Source organism: Cervus canadensis, chromosome 33 (assembly GCF_019320065.1).
Source record: "Cervus canadensis isolate Bull #8, Minnesota chromosome 33, ASM1932006v1, whole genome shotgun sequence".
Taxonomy (NCBI): domain Eukaryota; kingdom Metazoa; phylum Chordata; class Mammalia; order Artiodactyla; family Cervidae; genus Cervus; species Cervus canadensis.
The window spans coordinates 15,001,511-15,020,221 of NC_057418.1; the positions used below are offsets into that span (position 1 = coordinate 15,001,511).

Below are 18,711 nucleotides of genomic sequence, written 5' to 3' on the forward strand. Positions count from 1 at the left end.
GGCGCCCTGCTTCGGGCGACCTCTGGGTCTGCCCCGCCCGCTCCCCCGCCGGGCAGCCGGGCCGGGCCGGGAGCCAGTCTCCCACCCACGCCGGCCCCCGCACCTTGCCCCTCGCTGCCAGCCTGGGGAGTGCCTCTCCCACCCCGCAGCCAGACTCTTCCCTCCAGCCCCGGGGCTGGGATCCTGGGTGGGGCGGCCGCGCCTCCGGGACGGCCCCCGCGGCGGATCAGCGAGGCTGGGGCCGCCCCAGGGCCGCGCGGGGCCCGGCCAGACGCCGCGGGGGCAGCCGCACCTGAGCCCCTGGTCCGGCACACTCGGCGCCGGAAGCGCGGGCGGGGTGGACCGGTCCCGGGAACAACCCGAGCCTGCGGGGCGGCGTAGGGGGGGAGACGGAGCCACCAAGCGGGTGACCACGTGCTGCCGCGCGCCAGCGGACCCCTCCACCTACCCGCCCACCCAGCCACCCCGGGAGCCCCCGGGGCCCCCGGAGCCCCCAGCACCGGCTCCCAGGCGGACCCAGCCGCTTCCACGTTCTCGCTCTAACTTTCCTCCAACTTCTCCGCAAGGAGGAACCTGCCGCCCCGCCCGCCCCCTGGCCGCGGCGATTCGCACTTGAACTCCGCGGCGCCGACCTTCCACCTTGCGCCACCCCGGAGCTGCCCGGAAAGCCCCGATGAACTCTCCAGAAAGAGCGTGAGGGCGGGTCCGGCCACCGCGCTCGGCCTGGCTGGGGGGCTTCATCGGGGGAACTCGGAGCCGCAGAGCCTGGTGAAAGTTGCGGAGCATGACCGCGCGGCCCCTGGGAACCGCAGCGCAGTGATGCCAACATGTAAGTACCCCCCACCCGTTCGGCTCCGAATTCCCGCACACCTTTACCTGGCCCCCCCTTCCCCTGCCCGCCCCCTAACTCCCCGTGCCCGACCCCACGGCTTTGTAAAGGCTTAAGCCGCACCGACAGAATAAACCGGTTTGTCTTCACTTCGCCCCTCGAGGCAATGAGGAGTGAGCCGCTGTTTTGCCAGGCGGAGCTGTGACATGTGTGTGCGGCTGGCTTTTTTTTTTTTTTTTTTTCCCCCAGCCAGAGGTAAACCTCACGTTTGGGCGGCGTAAAGCCTAATAAAAAGGGCAGGGCTTCAAGAATGGGGAAAACGTTTTCGATTCAAATGCAACAAGAAGTCCCAAGCGCGGTCGCTCCATCCAGGGGCCGGGCCCTGCCAAGAAGGCGCTCTCCTGGACCAGCACCTGGGGGCTTGGAAGGTACTAGTATGCCGAGAGAATGTTGACTTTACACATTGTCACCCTTGACTGTAGAAGTTATTCTTGGATCTTTGGGTTGTTTGAATGATTTTTTTTTTTTTTTAAAGCGCGCAGAAAAGGTTCTTGGTGTACTGTACAGATTAAAGAGTCATTAAAGAAGATGTCATTTTACGTGCTAGGATCTCTGAAGGGGCTTGTGTAGAAGTGGGAGTGGGGGGTGTAGGGCAGTGAAACGCTTGGAGAAACCTGATGGGTTTTGTGTCCATGGACTTCTCCTCCAAGTGGCGAGGTGCCTCAGGGCGACCCCGCTGAAGGGTCCCCAGCACCGCTTAGCTTAGCCTTCCAAAATGGAAAAAGGAAGCTTGTTCTCGAAAGGACCCAGCTTATTTTTGTGGCCAACTCAGAAGTTACTTTTTCTTGTAACATATAATTTTCCCTCTGGTGTTTTGTTTAATCTTGGGCAGACATCTGGACAGACGTTTAACTCCCTTCCACTGACTAATATACAAGAGTTTCTAGAAATTGATATACACCCTCCTCCCCCCAACTTTTGGAGCCTTACTTATTTCCACTTAAATTTCCTCTTTCAATTTAATACCTGGGAAAAAACCTGCCCCTCAGGCCTGTCTTTTTCCATTCCCTGGACCTTCTGCCTTGCTCCCTCCAGCACACATTTTCAAAATAGGAAAAAGGGTTAGTGTCCAGAAGCCTAGCCCTTGGCAGGTCTGTTCTTGGTAGTGAGCGGTATAATTAGAAAGGAACTACTTATTTTTATTAAACTGCATGTGAAGTCATTCCACACCTGTGAGTTTGAAAGTTTCATTTACCCAGTGGGATCAGCAAGGTATAACCTGGAAGAATTTATTTTGGGATGTGGCCAACAGCTTCATATAAGACTTATTCTTATATACAGGCAACACATTTTGAATGAATGTGAGTTTGTTTTAAGCTTCAGGTTTTCCTGAAAATATATAAGTACGGGTTTTGATTGCAGATGTTTGTCTGGCTTTCTATATGCTTTCCTAGGTGATTTGGACCTTATGGGGAAAAAAACTATACATCAAAAAATATATAAATACCAGGTTTTAAAAGATGTGAAACTGATCAAGTAATGTTAAAATTTCCTGATTATGAAATTATATAGTCTATTTGAACTCGATATGATTTTAAAAATCTTAATGTCATTATCCAGTAAAAGCGTGGATATTTAATCACAAAATTATTACTCTGATTCAAGTTTCTTTATTGAGCTCTATTTTGACAGATATTTTTCCATTTCTTGTCAGATTGCAACTTTTTCTTTTTTTTCTGTTTATAATTCATATGGAATGGTTTAAGATTATCTGATTCTTTTTAGATATCAGTATGTTAGGATATATGGAAGTAATACCAACCTTTCCAAGGTAAATATTCCTACTGTCTCATTGAAAATGTATATTATCATTTAAATTTTTAATTTTGATAGATTCAAATACACAAATTGTTTGAATATGTTTTCTGCCTACTCCTGTTGATAAAGAGTGTTTATATATTAGTACACTGAAGTTCTGGAATTAGAGACTTTAAAATATACTTTGGAGTTGTAGTGACTGCATAATTTTAAATTTTAGTAGATTTAGCAAGACTTGCATTAGTTGGTCTCAAGCTGCATGAAGCTACTGTTCCATTTATGGCTTATATAAATTACATGACATTGTGCTTTTCCAGTGTGAATGGTGAATGAGGCTATTGTCTCTTGGCTTATGGGAAATATTAGAAGCTTGTAGTTTTACTGCCCAAGTGGACACGTCACTCTGATTTCTGGAAATAATGATCTGAAAGAGAATCAGTTTACATATTAAAAATAAACTGACAGCTACTTCCTTAAACCTGACCATTTTTCTGACTGCTCATGTCTTACCAGGGTTTACATTTCTGATGGGATGATCAAAAGTTTTTAGAGACCATTTAGACTTTAGACTAAATAGAAAAAGGCTTTGTTCAGTGTGTGTGGCATGCTTGGGCAAAATTGCATCTTTCCACTTCGTTTCTAATTGGATGACATTAAAACATTATCTGCATTGGACGACATGAAGAAGCACAGCAAGTGACTGGCGCTATAGACATTTAAAGGCCATTTCAGTCGTGACTAAAAATGCCAGTAAACTTGAGTGCACTACCTGAGTGTCATCTTACTCTCCTTTATTAACATTACTCAGGATGGAATTACTTGGAATGCCTTAAGGAAAACTTCAATATTGCTGTATTGAAAACATTTACAACAAATATGACCAAGGCTTAACATATTTAGTATAGAATTGGTTAAAAAAAAAATCACTAGGAAAGAAAATGTTTATAATGGAAAATTAGCTATACAAATCATTCAATATGCCAATCCAAATAAAGGAAGTCCAAATGAGACATTCTGTTTTCTATCAAACTGGCAATGATTAAAACAATAATACCCAGTAGTGATGAGAGGATCATTAGATAAACACTGATACTCTTCACTGTAAAAGTGTACATATGTATTTACCTCTATTTAGAAATAATTTTAAACCTCCAGAGAAGTTGCAAAAATAACATGAAGAACAGCTGTATACTCTTGACACAGAATCACTTATTGTACATATCTACCCCATTTGGTTTATCAGTTTTCTTATCTTCTCCTTTCCACTGTCTGTAGACACATACACACACACACACACACACACACACACACACACATACACACACACACACACACACACACACACTCTTTTTTCCCTGAATCATCTGAAAGTAACTTACATTTATTGGGGCTTCAGGGTTTACTTATTTAATTGAGATTTTTGTTGAGGTATTTGTTGATTCACATGCAGTTTTAATAAATAATATAGAGACAGCCCAGGTATTCTTTACCCAGTTCCTCCCAATGGTGACATCTTGCAAAACTAGAGCACAATATCACAACCAGGATACTGTTAAAATACACCTCTCTTTGTTAGATTTTCCCAGTTTCACATGTGTTTGTGTCAATGTATGTGTATTTCTCATGATTGCTTAATTTTATCTATGTAAAGCCAGTTATGTATATTATAGCTCAAGTAAGGGGCAAGATTTGTACAGATTTCAAGAATTATAAACCTTTATGCTTTTTTAAAGTGAGGAGTGAACCCAACTTAATAGAAGAACTTACTTTAAGTAATATAATAGCACTTCGTTGTTTAGGCTCAAGAACATGATCTTTAACCAGACGATGAAACAAGATTATAAGCAGGCTTAAATAAACCAAATTACCATGCTTTTTATTCTGGAAGAATTCAGGCATTCTCTGTGCTGTTCCTCATGTCCCTTCCTGAAGAGATTTGCCGTAGAAATACAGTTGGGATATAGAGAAAGTAGTTAAGTCTGACTATTGCTAATATTAAGAAAATAAGTACCATGTTAAGTTCTCCACCAATTTCAAAATCTCTTCACTAGTTTCTCTTTAATTATGACTTTTTAGAGGAGTCAGTAGGAATAAAGAGATGTAAGACAGTAGGTTTTTAAAAAATTTTTTATTTTTAATTGGAGGATAATTGCTTTACAATGTTGTGTTGATTTCTGCCTTAAAACAATGTGAATCAGCCATAAGTATACATGTATCCCCTCCTCTTGACGCTTCCTCACCCCTCCACCCCATTCCACCCCTCTAGGTCATCGCAGAACACCGGGCAGGTTTTCTAGATTATTTCAGTGATGCATTTGGATTAAATGGTATCTATAAGGGTTCACATCCACATTTAAAACAATTCCTATAAAAGGACTGAGTTCTAAAACTTTCTGATGCAGGATTTAAGTATGTTGCATCTTGCAGTCTATATACTTTGAAAAGAAGAGTGAGTTTCCAATAGAGTTAGCTTGGTTCTCAAAAAGGACCATTGAGTTGGAAGCCGGGTGACCCAGGAGGTCTTTTTGATTTTGCCATCACTGATTATGTGATCTTGGGCAAGTAGTTTAAACATCATAGTTTTTTCACTTGTGAAATGATGGGTTTTGTTCCATAACTGTTAGATTCTTTTCAGGTTATAGAAGTCTATGACTGTCTTTTACTTAAAAAGTATTCTTGTTCTTTTCAATAAAACCCTGAGGCCACAACTGGAGTGACACAGAATTATACTGTGTTTTTTGTAGTTCCTGTTTAGAACCTTAGTAACCCTGTTCAGGATTTTCCATTTTTGTGAGAAAGTTGTTTCAATCCCAGGGATGTGTCTTTGCCAAGTGATCCCTTGAGAAGACAGACAGTGCTTTCCTCCCTCTGTTCTATTCTTAATTTATTTGTTTCTGTTCTCCAGTAAACAGTTAAGTGGATGAAAGTTGGCGTGTCATATGGTTTATGTTGGTTACAAGTGCTTGTCCTGTCCTGGGTTCCTTTTCTGTACAACATGATGGAGTCCTAAGAACTGGAATGCATTAAGCTCTTGGTTGCCATTTGCAGCTCTTGTCTAATAGGATTGTAGGCAGCTTTTGTAAAATAGCTTCAGGAGTGAACATGGAACTCTTAAGTGTCAGCACCTTTTATAGCAAAAGAAAGTTGCATGAGCACGTGAAATAGACACCATGAAATTGAGTGTCACCAAACTAATGAACGTCATTCCCTGAGTGTTGTTTAGAAGACCTGGGAACATAAGAGAAGGGCACTATTCACTAATAGTGTCCTGAAACTGATAAAGGAGGATTGTCATGTACCACAAAGGCTGAGAAGCTTCAGCTTTCCTGGACTAATATTCCTTCTGTTAATGTCTATGAGGCTACCATCCAGGCTTTTCTGGTTTGCCCATTTGTTTCTCTGGGCCTCAGTTTTCTCCTCCATAAAATGAGGAGGTTAGACTTTATCTCTGACCCTTCCAGCTCTAAACTTCTTTGAATATATGATTGTTCTTTAGTCTCAGAAGTACACTCATCCATGCTCAGTATGAATGGGAAACACCTCATATATCCAGCATCAATGGGAAATGGGCCCTTTTTCCAAATAAGAGAACTTTCCATGGAACAAAGATTTACTGGCCACCCTTTTCAAAACTCTTGTTAAGTTCCATGCAATGTTAATCTAGTTCTTTCTGTAATATTCTATTTACAGAAGAGAAAATAGGTTCAGAATTTAAAGTATTTGCCCCTTCAAAGCACACAGTAGACAGAGGTACAAGGATGTAATTCTGTGCTATTCCAGAGTTCACATCCATTATAATTTTGTTATTATTAATGACTCACTGGGATTTCCCAAGTGTCGCAGTGGTAAGGAATCCACCTGCCAATGCAGGAGATGCAAGAGACATGGGTTTGATCCCTGGGTTGGGAGGATCCCCTGGAAAAGGAATTGGCAACCCACTCCAGCATTCTTGCCTGGAAATCCCCATGGACAGGGAAAGCTGACGGACTCAGTCCAGGGGGTCACAAAGAGTCGGACACAACTGGGCGACTGAGCGCGGCAAATGACTCTAGAACATCTTGCTTCTCATGTAAGCAGTAATGCTGCTTTTAATTTCAAATATTTTGGATGGATGTATTTGAAAATATACCTTCCATGCAAAAATACTTTTAAAATTAATATTTAAAAATTTTTATTGGTACAGTTGATTTACAATGTTGTGCAAAAGTACTATGTAGCTGTTATCTTGTGTAGAGTTTCTGCTAAGAACTGTGTGATGCTGGGGCTTCTAGTTTGGTGTGTATAAAATAACATGAACAGAATCAGATACTATTTTAAATTTCTTCTTTCATGGCATATTGAATAGTCTATTTCATCTCTGTTCCAAGAAGACCCCAGAAATAGCTACAAAGTCAATAGTTTGGTGTTGGTTTATAATATTGATCCTATTGTCTGTTCTTGGTAAAGTCCTTTTTTTTCTTACTTCACTGTTGACAAAATAACCACATTTATATTAGAATGCTCAGGATGATATTAACAATAAAAATAGCTAATATTATTGAACACTTGGGCTTCCCTGGTGGCCTAGCAGTAAAGAATCCGCCTGCCAGTGCAGGAGACACAGGTTTGATCCCTGGGTCGGGAAGATCCCCTGGAGAAGGGAATGGCTACCCACTCCGTTATTCTTGCCTCGGAAATCCCATGGATAGAGGAGCCTGCTGGGCCACAGTCCGGGGGGGTCACAAAAGAGTCGGACACGTCTTAGTGACTAAACAACAACAACAACCCGGAGCACTTGCTGAATGTTAGACACGTTTCTTAAAAGACATGATTTGATTTAATCATCCGCCAGCTCCATGGACTAGATTGTATTGATGTTCCTATTTTACAGGCGAAAACTAGGAGGTACAAGGTGGTCAAGTCAATTTTCCAAGGATTACCTAGTTCATCAGTAGCAAACTCAGGTCTGTCTGACTCCAGAGTTTATTCTCTCTTTGCAGCTTAAATAGTCTCTACTTAACAGTCTCTCAGAGAAGTTAGAAGGGCAGGCTTGAGGCAAGTGCAAGAATCAGTTTAATGTCTAATTTTTATTATTCAAGTATTTCTGTTACCACTTTCTGGTTTTCTATTTATTATACATTTTTTTCCAGATAAGCAACCTGCAGGTGAAGAAGTATGTTACTGTGACTCCAAAGCATTGTATTAGTTGCTCCTGTTTTTAGAAATACAATGATTCTTAATTATCACTTATAATTAAAGTAACTCTGGGGATTTTAAGATCTGGAGGTTTCTTCCTGCCACTCACCTTTCTTCCTGCCTCATGACTCTCCTGCTCACCAGTTCATTCATGGTTCCTTTTTGTGACTGCCTTTCACACCCACTGCCCCCTTCAGTGGTTTGCCTCTTTTGATAGGGCTAAGTCAATGGAAGGTAGCGTGCCACTGTCTTCAGCCAAGATAATATGGATGTTCCCATCTAAATCATTAAGTGTAATTTTGAGTTTAGAGATAAGACTACTGCACAGAGAACTGAGGGTCTTCAAAGCACCACCCCTCCATTTAATGTCATTTATTAGGTTCTACAATACTTGGTATTTACTAGCCACTTAGAAACATTGATAACTATTAATATATATAATTTTAGAACTGACAGTACTAATTAAGTTAAGCTTCAGTACTTAATTTTAGAGTAAAGAAGAAAGTTTGGGCGCTTTGATTTTAATAGTTCCACTTGTAAAGCAGCAGATATTATAAAATGAAAACATTTCCTTAGAGTTTAAATTTCTGGGAGATTATAGAAGAGGTTGATAAAAGCATCCTCTTGGTACTCAGATGGGCACGTGACTGATGATGCTGAAGATTGATGCTAGAATTGTTTTTTTTTTTTTAAATAAGTGATTTTTTTTCCTTGAATTATCAGAATACTTCCCCATCTCTTTGCAGGAGTCATCTATTATATATCTCTGATAAGGAAAGTGTCACCAAGTAGCAAATAAAATGCATGGGTTTTTTTTCTTTTACCTAATTAGCTTAAAGGAGGATCCTTAGTTTATCATCTTCAAGGCTTCTTTTCTTCCTTGGAAGCAAGTCTGGGAAAGGTTCTTTTCAGTCCCTGTTAGAAACCTCCGTTTTTTGACTGAATGCTTTACTTGAGTGTTCTGATGGTTGCTTTCTTCCGTGGCAGGATGTTTCACTCAGGCCGCATGTGGAGCTGTCATTGGAAGTGGAAGCCAAGTTCTCTTTTGTTCTTACTGTGTCTTGTGTATGCTCCTGTCTCAGGTAAGTAGGACTCTTTTTCTTTCAAACTCTGTGTTTAATAATGATGACATTGCCGGCAGTGTGAGTGTGCGTTTTATTTGCTGACTTTTTCTGTCCTTACAGGCTTTAGTGGCCTCTCATTCCTCTTGAATTATGTGTGAATTCTATTACTTTGATTATTGTTTTATTTTCTTTGATCTTTGCTACATTGCTTTTAGTTTTATTTATTTATCTAGCCCATATTGAGTGATAAGATAGCCACATACCTGACATTGAAAGTATGCTGTTTCCTACAAGTGAATAAATAAACAGCACTTAACTATTTTCAAGTTTTCATTCAGTTCTTTACGAAAAGTAGAGACTTTGTTATTATTCTGATTTTATTGCCATGTATGAGATAGGAATTTGGAATTAAGTTTTTAGACCATGAAGTAGTTGCCTCAAAATGATGTGACAAAGTTTATTTTAATTACAGTACTTTTGGAATGAAGATATTTAATTTTTTAAATGAGCGCAGTTTTTTTCTCAACTAACAAGGCCTTTTTAGCCGTTATTGAAAGCCAAATTTTCTATCAACAGTAGTTATGTGAATGAGCCAATAGGAACCTGAGGAATGTTAATGATCTTTAAAAGTTACCTGATTTGGTTGCTTGAACAAACTGAATTTCACTTGTGCCCATTTTGTTTTACTTTTTTTCTTTACAGCTATATTTATTCAGCTTATTATATTTTCCTTTAGAATGAAATCATTACCATGAAGTCTTATATACTGATTACTTGGAATTTACTCATGATTTTATACATTCCATATTTATAATATACCTGTATGTTATTATAAATAATACATATAACAAATCATGGAAATAGATTGTTAAAATTGCTTATTCATAGGTCAAGATATTCAACTAGTATTTAATATATAAAATACTTTTTTCCCAAGCCATCAAGTATTTTAAGAGTTTCAGCTACTTAGTTGGAAAATCCCTGGTACTTAATGTTTAATTGCTTCAAAACAGAACTGAACTTTGAGTGGTTTTTTTTGGTATATTTGTTTCAATTTCACTAGAAAGTTTATTTTTCTGTTACTTTCATTGTCAGAAAGAGGAAGCACGCTTGTAAAGAGATCTGAAAATTGTATATATGTTGGATTCTATCATGTACAGTCAAACTATTTCTTGACTTTTCAAAAGTGCTTCTCCAAGAGTCAATTACATGATGTAAGATGCATTATGAGATTAAAATTAGTTGAGGTCTATTTACTTTCATTTTGTTAGGTCATGGCATTTGTAAATTTTCAAGCTTTCTTCAAAAATTAAATTGAGAGTTTTTATTTTAGATGTCAGTATGTTAATTGATATGTGCACATTCATTATTTTTGTCATGTGAATAAATTACATGAAACCCATGTTTTTAGACTGAACAAATAAGGTCAGCTGAGCTGAGACCAGGGTGGGGCAGGGGAAGTACCTGGGATGTAAGATTTCAGGAGGCTCTCGTTCTCAAGGGTATGGGAATCAGAGTACTTAAATGTGTTTTTAAGTTACTGTCTGACACAAGAAATCTTTTGAAGAAATTTCTCTTATTACTCCACATGGTATGTGCATCACCTAAGGCTTTTTGACAGATAGTTACCTGTGTTTACTCATGAAGCCAGAATATTTTGTATCTGTATGTCTTACATGTAACTCACTTAAAATGCCACCGCCTTCCACGTGAATAGCTGAAGTCACAGAAGGACTTTAGGGGCTATTATTGGCATTTTTATATAAAATTTTTGCCTTATAAGTAACTCAGTAGAGGGTTCATGAAAGTAATGCATGTTAAAACTTTACTATCAATATATCTAATTTTCAGAGTCCTATCTTTAAATCTTGGTGTTATATCACTATATTTTTAAAGAACATCTGTGCCTAAATGTGATTTTTGTCTCTGTATATGAACTCTGACTTTTTTCACTTCTGTGGATGACTCCTGGATGATCTCATTGAATCCAGTGGTTTTAAGTGGCATCTTGATGCCAGTGTCTCCTCAGTACTTATCTTTGGCCAGAGCCCCTTTCTGGACCCTGGAATTACCTCTTGGGTTGCCTGTCCTCAGACACTTGGATGTGTAATAGGCCTCAAATTTCACATGTGTGAACAAGATTCTTGATTCCTACCTCCTATCTCCAAATCTGCTTCACTCACACACATTCCAGTAATCCTCAGTTCAGTTCAGTTGCTCAGTCATGACCGACTCTTTGCGACCCCTTGGACTGCAGCACCCCAGGCTTCCCGTCTGTCACCAAATCCCCGAGCTTGCTCAGACTCATGTCCATCGGGTCAGTGATGCCATCCAACCATCTCATCCTCTGTCATCCCTTTCTCCTCCTGGCTTCAATCTTTCCCAGTACCTCCTCCTTCCTGCTGTTCTCTCCTAAACTCAGTTTTTTAGGCACATGTTCTTTCTATTCCTTGACTGGGCTTTCAGTATCCTGTTCTCCCTAATCTTGGTTCTTTCTTGATACTCAGGTCTTAATTATTACCATCTCAGATAAGCCTGCTTATCCCCCAATTCAAAGGAGCCTTGTGGTCACTCTCGTTTTACCTTTAGTGATTATCTGTTGATTTTGGTTACTCTTCTGCTCGTTAACGTTTTGTTAATGTGACTGCTATAGCTGGATTGGAGGGTTGGCAAAACCTCTTGATTGTTAAGATTGACACCTAGTTCAGATGATTAAAAATTAGGATCCTATAGTTTGATTCTGATAATATCCACACTTTACCTCATCACGTAGAACTACAACGTTGAGTCTTCTAGGCAAGTTAACATTTGTAGTTTTGTGGACATTTGCAAGGCAAATAGTATACAAGGTTTATGCCCTTCAGGATTTTAAAAAGTAATAAAGAAAAAGAATGCCTTGTCTTTTGACAGCTGATGAATATAATTTTTAAGAAGAATTACAGCAGTATGACCTTTGAATATTTAAACTGGCCTCACAGAAGTGCAAATTACAACATGTGATTGTTTCTTACCCACTAGCTTGACAATATTTAGAAAGGCTGGTAACATCCAGTATTATCAAAGTTTGGGTCAAAGGCATGCACTAACATGGTGGCTCTATCTTTTGGGATAAAACATGGAATGATACACATCAGGTTTTAAAATGGATTATTACAGGGGCATAAAATGGATTATCTTAGGGTGGGAGTGAGAAGCGGGAAAGTGATGGAACTTCACACAACTACAAATTGCAAATTGCCTTGTTACAGTGAGCATGTATTACTTTAGTAATTTGGGGAAACAAAAAATCTTGATGAAATTCTTTGGTGTTAAAAAAAAACGCATTAAAATATTGGCCAGAGAGACTGTTGACATGTATGAATATTACACTTTTCTGTTAATCACGACCGTTACTCTAGCTCTTCCTTCACTTGATAAGAATCTCCAAATGGTGTTTAAGAACCTCTTTTTATGTAGCGTGACACGCTACAACTCTGAAGATGAATGATGATATCTCAAGCAGACAGAAGGTTGTGGCTTCAAACAGAGTGGGAAACAAACAGCCCAGAGCCAATGAATTCCTTAGCAACCAGGAGGCTGTTTCCACACAGATAGCCTTAGTCACGAGCGCTGAGGCAGGAGCCTCCCTTCACTCCTGAAAATTGATGACATCAGCAGATTATTTCAACCCTCAGTGCTATGCTGATTTCTACGATAGGGCAACAGCTAAAAGGGAAATGTTTCCGAAAGTACAGTCTGACCTGAATTGTGTGTGTACTTTCTAGCCCAGAGCCCTGCACGGTTCTGGAAGGCAGATGATTGAGCTAAAGAAATCTTGTGCTTCTTTGGATTTGTTTGTATGTTCATTTTTCTCATGATCATAGAATGGGCAATTATTCTATCAGTTACATTGCAATCTGTGATGGAGCGTTAGACATCTTTTATACATGTTTTGTATTTGTTCAACAGACTTTCCAATGCATAGAAAAATAATCTTTTTTATAAATCTCCTAGTTTTTTTTTTTTCCCTAGCCATTTTAGTATGAATATGTCATTAATTCACTGAAGAAGGAAATGGCAACCCACTCTAGTGTCTTTGCATTAATTACTAAATAAGTTTATCTGGAAGGTCAGAAATAGGGATCTACTTGTGTTAACTATTCTTATCAAGGGAAGAAAGAGCCAGAGTAATGCTTAAGTGACTAACAGAAAATTACATGATGATAAATGTTTGTGGGTTTTTTCCTTCAGTCAGGGTCAAAGTGCTCCAAGTTACTGTCTGAGGCTTTCAGCTAAAAGGCTGTGTTCCCCTTCTACACTTCAGTTTAGAAGAGCCAGTGTGACTGAATAAGCAAACCTCAGAAAGTTGTATGTAGAAGTCTCTTTGATGCATCTTCCCTGTAGATAATTTCCCTCATATTGCTGTGAAATGATCTGGATTTGCTGTAGGTGAATGTGAAGCCTTACATTGGGGTCATAAAGTCAATTACATAAATGTGGAATGGGGGTGACTCATCTTCTCACCAGGGTGACGAGATCAAGTGACTCAGCGGTGTGACGGGCCTCCAGTGACACCGACACCGCTTAGGAATCAAGCGTCAGGAAGGGGAGGGTATTGTACGGAGTCCTCCCTTCACTGGTCAGGTCACGTTTGTCTCCAGGCTTGGCCGTCATCCTTTAGAGAGGGTTGGTACACAGTTTGTAGACCAGGCAGATCAGGCTGGTGATGGGTCTCTAGAAATCTGAGGAATGTTTTAGAGCATCTGTCTCCACCGTGTTAATGTGAGGCTTCTCTGGGGCTGGGCTGCAGCTGTGGACTCAATCCTTAGAGTCAGCCACCACAGCGATGCTTTGGTATAACAACTTGGTCTTTTTGAAAGAGGAAAAGTCTTACTGAATTAAAATTTTAAAAAATGATTTAAATGGTACATTTACTTTGGAATAGTGAAGTCAGTAGGAATGAAATGGTGGTCTTTGGATAGAGTGGTCATGTGGAAGTGATAACACACTCAGTCTAAATATTTTTGGGTTGATGTTTCAAGTACCAAATGGCTTTTAGTAATCGGTTGCCAAAAGATAAAACCAGCTGTCCTTTGAAACTGCCATCACTGGCGATGAAGAAGGAATGCAGAAGGAATCTTAATATTGAAGAGGAATTTGTACTAAAAACCATGAAGGCCTCCTCAGTCTCCAGTTTAATCATGGAGTGAGTGTGTGTGTATAGTCTTTTTTTTTTTAATCTTTCACACCCCACTTTGGTAGCCATAAATTTGTTTTCCATGGTTGTGAATCTGTCTCTGTTTTGTAAGTAAGTTCATCAGAACTGCTTTTTGTTATTGTTGTTCGGCCGCCAAGTCACATCTGACGCTGCGACCCCATGAACTGCAGCACGCCAGGCTTCCCTGTCCTTCATCATCTCCCAGAGTTTGTTCAAACTCATGTCCATTGAGTTGGTGATGCCATCCAACCATCTCATCCTCTTAGGTCCCACGTATAAGTAATATCATATGGTATTTGTCTTTCTCTATCTGATTTACTTCACTTAGTAAGATAATCTAGGTCCATCCATTTTGCTACAGAGAGGGTCTTTTTTTTTTTTATATACACATCATTTTAATAGTCACCTCAAAAGGTTCATCTGTGTATATTTTCTTTCAATTTTAGTAGGTAAGTTTTATACACAGTGAGAGATTAGGAAGGTAACTTTCTTAGATAAGATAAATTTTGGAACTCTAGGCTTTGGCAGGTACAGAATTTCCTGTCACTTTCAAATGAATAATTCTTTATGGAGTTTTCCTTTTACTTTCAACAAGAAAAATTATTTTATTTTCCTTTTATTTTCACTCTTCTAAGATGCAGTATAATAGTATTTAGTAAGTAAAGAATGTGGAAAAGAACAAAATGGAAAAGAACCAACAAGAGAAGGAAAAAAAATCTTATTCTAGACTTAATGAGTAAGTGTGTTTTACAGGGTGGAGTAGCAGGGGAGGAAAGAGTGAGTCTAGCAAATCTAAAAGTTTGGTATGCTTAATCAGAACCTTTCCCTCCCCCAATATTATTAAAGTACATTAGACATTTGTGAGAGCATTATAGTACTTAAAGGAGTTACAGAGAACGTGTAATTGTATTGCTCCTTTTAAATGCATTTAAACTGTAAGGGCTATGTTATCATAATTCCATAATTTTTGAGTACTGTGTGTGTATATCAGATATGTATCAGGCTCTTATCAAAGTCCTGGCTATGCAGAACTAAATCATGGACTTTTAGTGTTGTTGGGGAGACTGACATGAGACAAATAGGAAGCACTGTGATATGTGGTCTAATAAAATTGTGACTCTGATATCAAGGGATAACAGAAGAGATATCAGAAAAGTTTGCACACGGGAGGTAGTGTTAAAACTGCATCTTGTATCGGGGTGATGAAAAAATATTTACAAAATGAAATGGCTTTGTCATTCACCATTTGAAGAACTTGTCATTCACCATTTGAAGAACTTGCCCTGTAATCAGGTTGGAGGGCTGGCTGTAAAATCTGATGCAGTTGTGGGAGTGGTTCATCCCTGTTGAGTATCATATGTGGCCTTAACTGAAAGCAGGAAGATAGAAGGTGAATATGGAAATGGAGAAGGGCGATGTAGGCAGAGAGGGGTCAGGGATGAACCCACAAGTGCACTGAGAATGATTTTATGAAAGGATCAGTACTTCCTGTTTCTAAGATAAGGATCTCTGCAGAAGAGAATAAAGACTGAACCTAGACATGTAAGAGGAAGGCCAGACAGTGGAGGATGTGGCTGGAGGAAAAATGCTACCAGAACCGAATGAGGGATTCCAACCCAGTCAGGGGATAGCCAGGTCACTGTCAGTTGTAGTTCAGTAAGATACGTGTAACTAGAAAGGTATGCTTGAGAAGCAGAGGGTGAGAACTTCCCTAGATGACAGTTAGGTAACTCAGTAGTGGAATTGTCTTTGGTTTATTGAATCTGTAGTTTATGCTTTTTCTCTATCATGCCATTTTACTTCAGAAATGGCAGCCTTCCTTTCCTCATTAGTGAACTGCTTTCATAGATATGTCAAAAAGCTGGAGATATTAATAAAATTTTAGACACACTTGATGCCTTCTCTTTCTTGCTCAAACTCATATTTTGTGATAAACAGTTGGTGAATCTAGGTTGGAAATGCCTTCATTAACTTTATAACGACTCAGTCTGGGGCTCTCATCTCCACCAGGAGTATTGTGTGAGCTCCTGATCATCCCCTTGCGTCCAGGGTTTCTGTTAAACCACAGCTGGAATCATGCCACCACCCTGATGAAGTCCCCCTAAGATTCTCACCACCCACTGTGGATAGAGTCCACAGTCCTTCCTTTATGTAATTTCACAGCTTCCTAGCTTTCTAATGCCATCAAGTGATTAAGTGCTTGCCCTTCTGTGTGTGCGTGTGTGTGTGTGTGTGTGTGTGTGTGTGTGTGAATGCATGCTCACTTAGGTCTGACTCTTTGCGACCCCATGGGCCGCAGCACACAAGGCTTCCCTGTCCTTCATTATCTCCCGGTGTTTGCTTAAACTTATGTCCACTGAGTTGGTGATGCCATCTAACCATCTCATCCCTGTCGCCCCCTTCTCCTCCTGCCCTCAATCTCTCCCAGCATCAGGGGCTTTTCCAATGAGTTGGCTCTTCACATCAGGAGGCCAAAGTATTGGAGTTTCAGCTTCAGCATCAGTCCTTCTAATGACTATTCAGTGTTGATTTCCTTTAGGATTGACTGGTTTGATCTCCTTGCAGTCCAAGGAGTCCAAGGAGAGTCCAAAGACTCTCAAGAGTCCTTTGAGAGGTTCAGGGGTTCAACCCTTCTATCTTTGAGGAAGACCAGCTATTTAAGGGGGGATATTTCATAAAATTATATAATAATTACTTGAGCCTCCAGGTAAGTAAAAATAACCAGAGAATTTATTTTCACTTGTGCCAAGGGCTAGACTTCTTATGGAAATACATTTCTTTAGTGGCAAACTCATTGCTATTAAAATGTACACTCTAAAAAAAAATCTATTTTTGTTGGAAATAGTGAAAGTTATTATTTGCTTAAAAATTTTTCAACTGTCCCCACCTTGTCCTGCATCAGTTCTAGTCTTTTCTTTACAAAGCAAACAAAAATTTCCCACATGCCCCTCAACATTTTTGTTCTGAAAAGAACTGAAAAGTTTTCATTTTCATTCATCATTCCTTTTATTTCTGAAAATCTTACAAGACTACATTTGGATTTATTACTTCCTCACACTTAAAAATAGATCATTCTGCTTTAGAGACACATTGACAGGTATCTCTCTGTATGTGTATGTAAACAATTATGTTATCTTCTCTGAAGATCTCCTGAGTTAGTCTGAACTTCTCCAGAGGGTTTTTTATTAAAAATTTTTATTTTCAAGGAGGTGCACCATAGTCACTGCAATAACGTTTTGTTATTAAATGGACAAAAAAACACTTTCTTCAAAGAAAGTCTGTTTTAGGTTGAAATTATGTCACAGAGTGAAATGGCTTATATTCAGCTTTTAGAATATACTGCTTTGTGTGTGTTTCATATTCTTTAAATTGTTTCTTTAGGTGCCTCTGACTTCCTAGAAGTTTATGTTACTGTTTTTTTTTTGTTGTTGTTGTTATTGTTGTTCATTTAAATCAGATTTACATCCTGATTTACCTAGTTAGTTGTTTTCTATTCCTATTTCTTTAATTTTGAGTACTTTTCAATATACCCATCATATCAAAGTTTTCTTTGAGACAGTTATGTGGATAATCATTTCAAAGTGGTTGGTTCAAGTGAAGCTGAAAGACTTATCTTTTTTCTCTTTTTGCTATGCATGCTTGGCTTTACAACATTTATTTTTATTATAGTTATATTTAAAAACACATTGAGCTGGGAGTTTTTGGCTAATTTACATTTAAACCTCCCTTATGAAGCAGAAATAGGTAGAATATAGGTAGAAATAGGTAGAAATATCATTTGTTTGGTTAGAAAAACAGTTCTTTGAAAGTGAAAGTCGCTCAGTTGTGTCCGACTCTGTGAGCCCATAGACTATACATATACAGTCCTTGGAATTCTCCAGCCCATAATACTGAAGTGGGTAGCCGTTCCCTTCTTCAGGGGATCTTCCTGACCCAGGAATCAAACTGACCCAGAAATTGAACCAGGATCTCCTATATTGCAGGTGGATTCTTTACCAGCTAAACTACCAAGGAGTCTTTCAGCTTTTAGGGCAGAATATAGAAACTAAACCAGTTTTGTTATTCATCTGGAAACTAAAATCAGATTTGAAGTCTAATCATCAAATTGAACTTTTTTCCCCCTATTATTAAAGGATAACTTTTAATTTTTTCCAAAGTAAGACCATAGTACCATCTGAATATTTTATATCTTAATAATCCTAGTCATCAATACAATCTATTGGGCTATTTCAGGTTAACAACACAAGTGAATCCTGTGTTGCCGAAGAGAAAACTGCCTTTGAAAAGTACAATTTAAAAAATATAAACCTACTTTGGATTTTATTAAAACTTGAGCTGCACATGCCATGGTATTACTGATTTTTTTGATGCATCTAAGCTGATGGTGAGAATGAGACGTTTGCTTCGATATCACTGACACTGCTGAGTTGACTTTGAGTGCCTTGATCCATCAGTAACATGAGTTAAATGCTGACTCTGAACTAAAATTTTGCAAAGATGTTCTTTTATACTCAGAGATACCTTCTCAGTGTGTGTACTGGAGCTGTATTCCTCGTGGACTCTAGGTAGGAGGAGACAGTTATTACATGTAGTGAAACGTGTGCCTGATTTTTTAGATTCTGTTTCTG

At 39.3% G+C, this 18,711-nt stretch overlaps 1 protein-coding gene across 9 annotated transcripts in view; it reads left to right on the forward strand.

The window, feature by feature from the left end:
* Positions 1-620: 620 nt before the first annotated feature.
* ADGRG6 (adhesion G protein-coupled receptor G6) overlaps positions 621-18,711 on the forward strand; it is a 153,919-nt gene continuing 135,828 nt past the window's right edge. For 5 of the 9 annotated variants that reach the window (XM_043457459.1, XM_043457466.1, XM_043457460.1 and 2 more), the window contains exons 1-2: positions 621-829; positions 8,810-8,904. In XM_043457459.1, coding sequence (XP_043313394.1) covers positions 828-829; positions 8,810-8,904 — 97 coding nt within the window. In that variant the 5' untranslated portion in view covers positions 621-827. Of the gene's footprint in view, positions 830-1,101; positions 1,258-7,571; positions 7,591-8,809; positions 8,905-18,711 lie in introns of those variants that run through there. The other 4 variants (XM_043457461.1, XM_043457464.1, XM_043457465.1 and 1 more) reach the window with 3 other exon arrangements.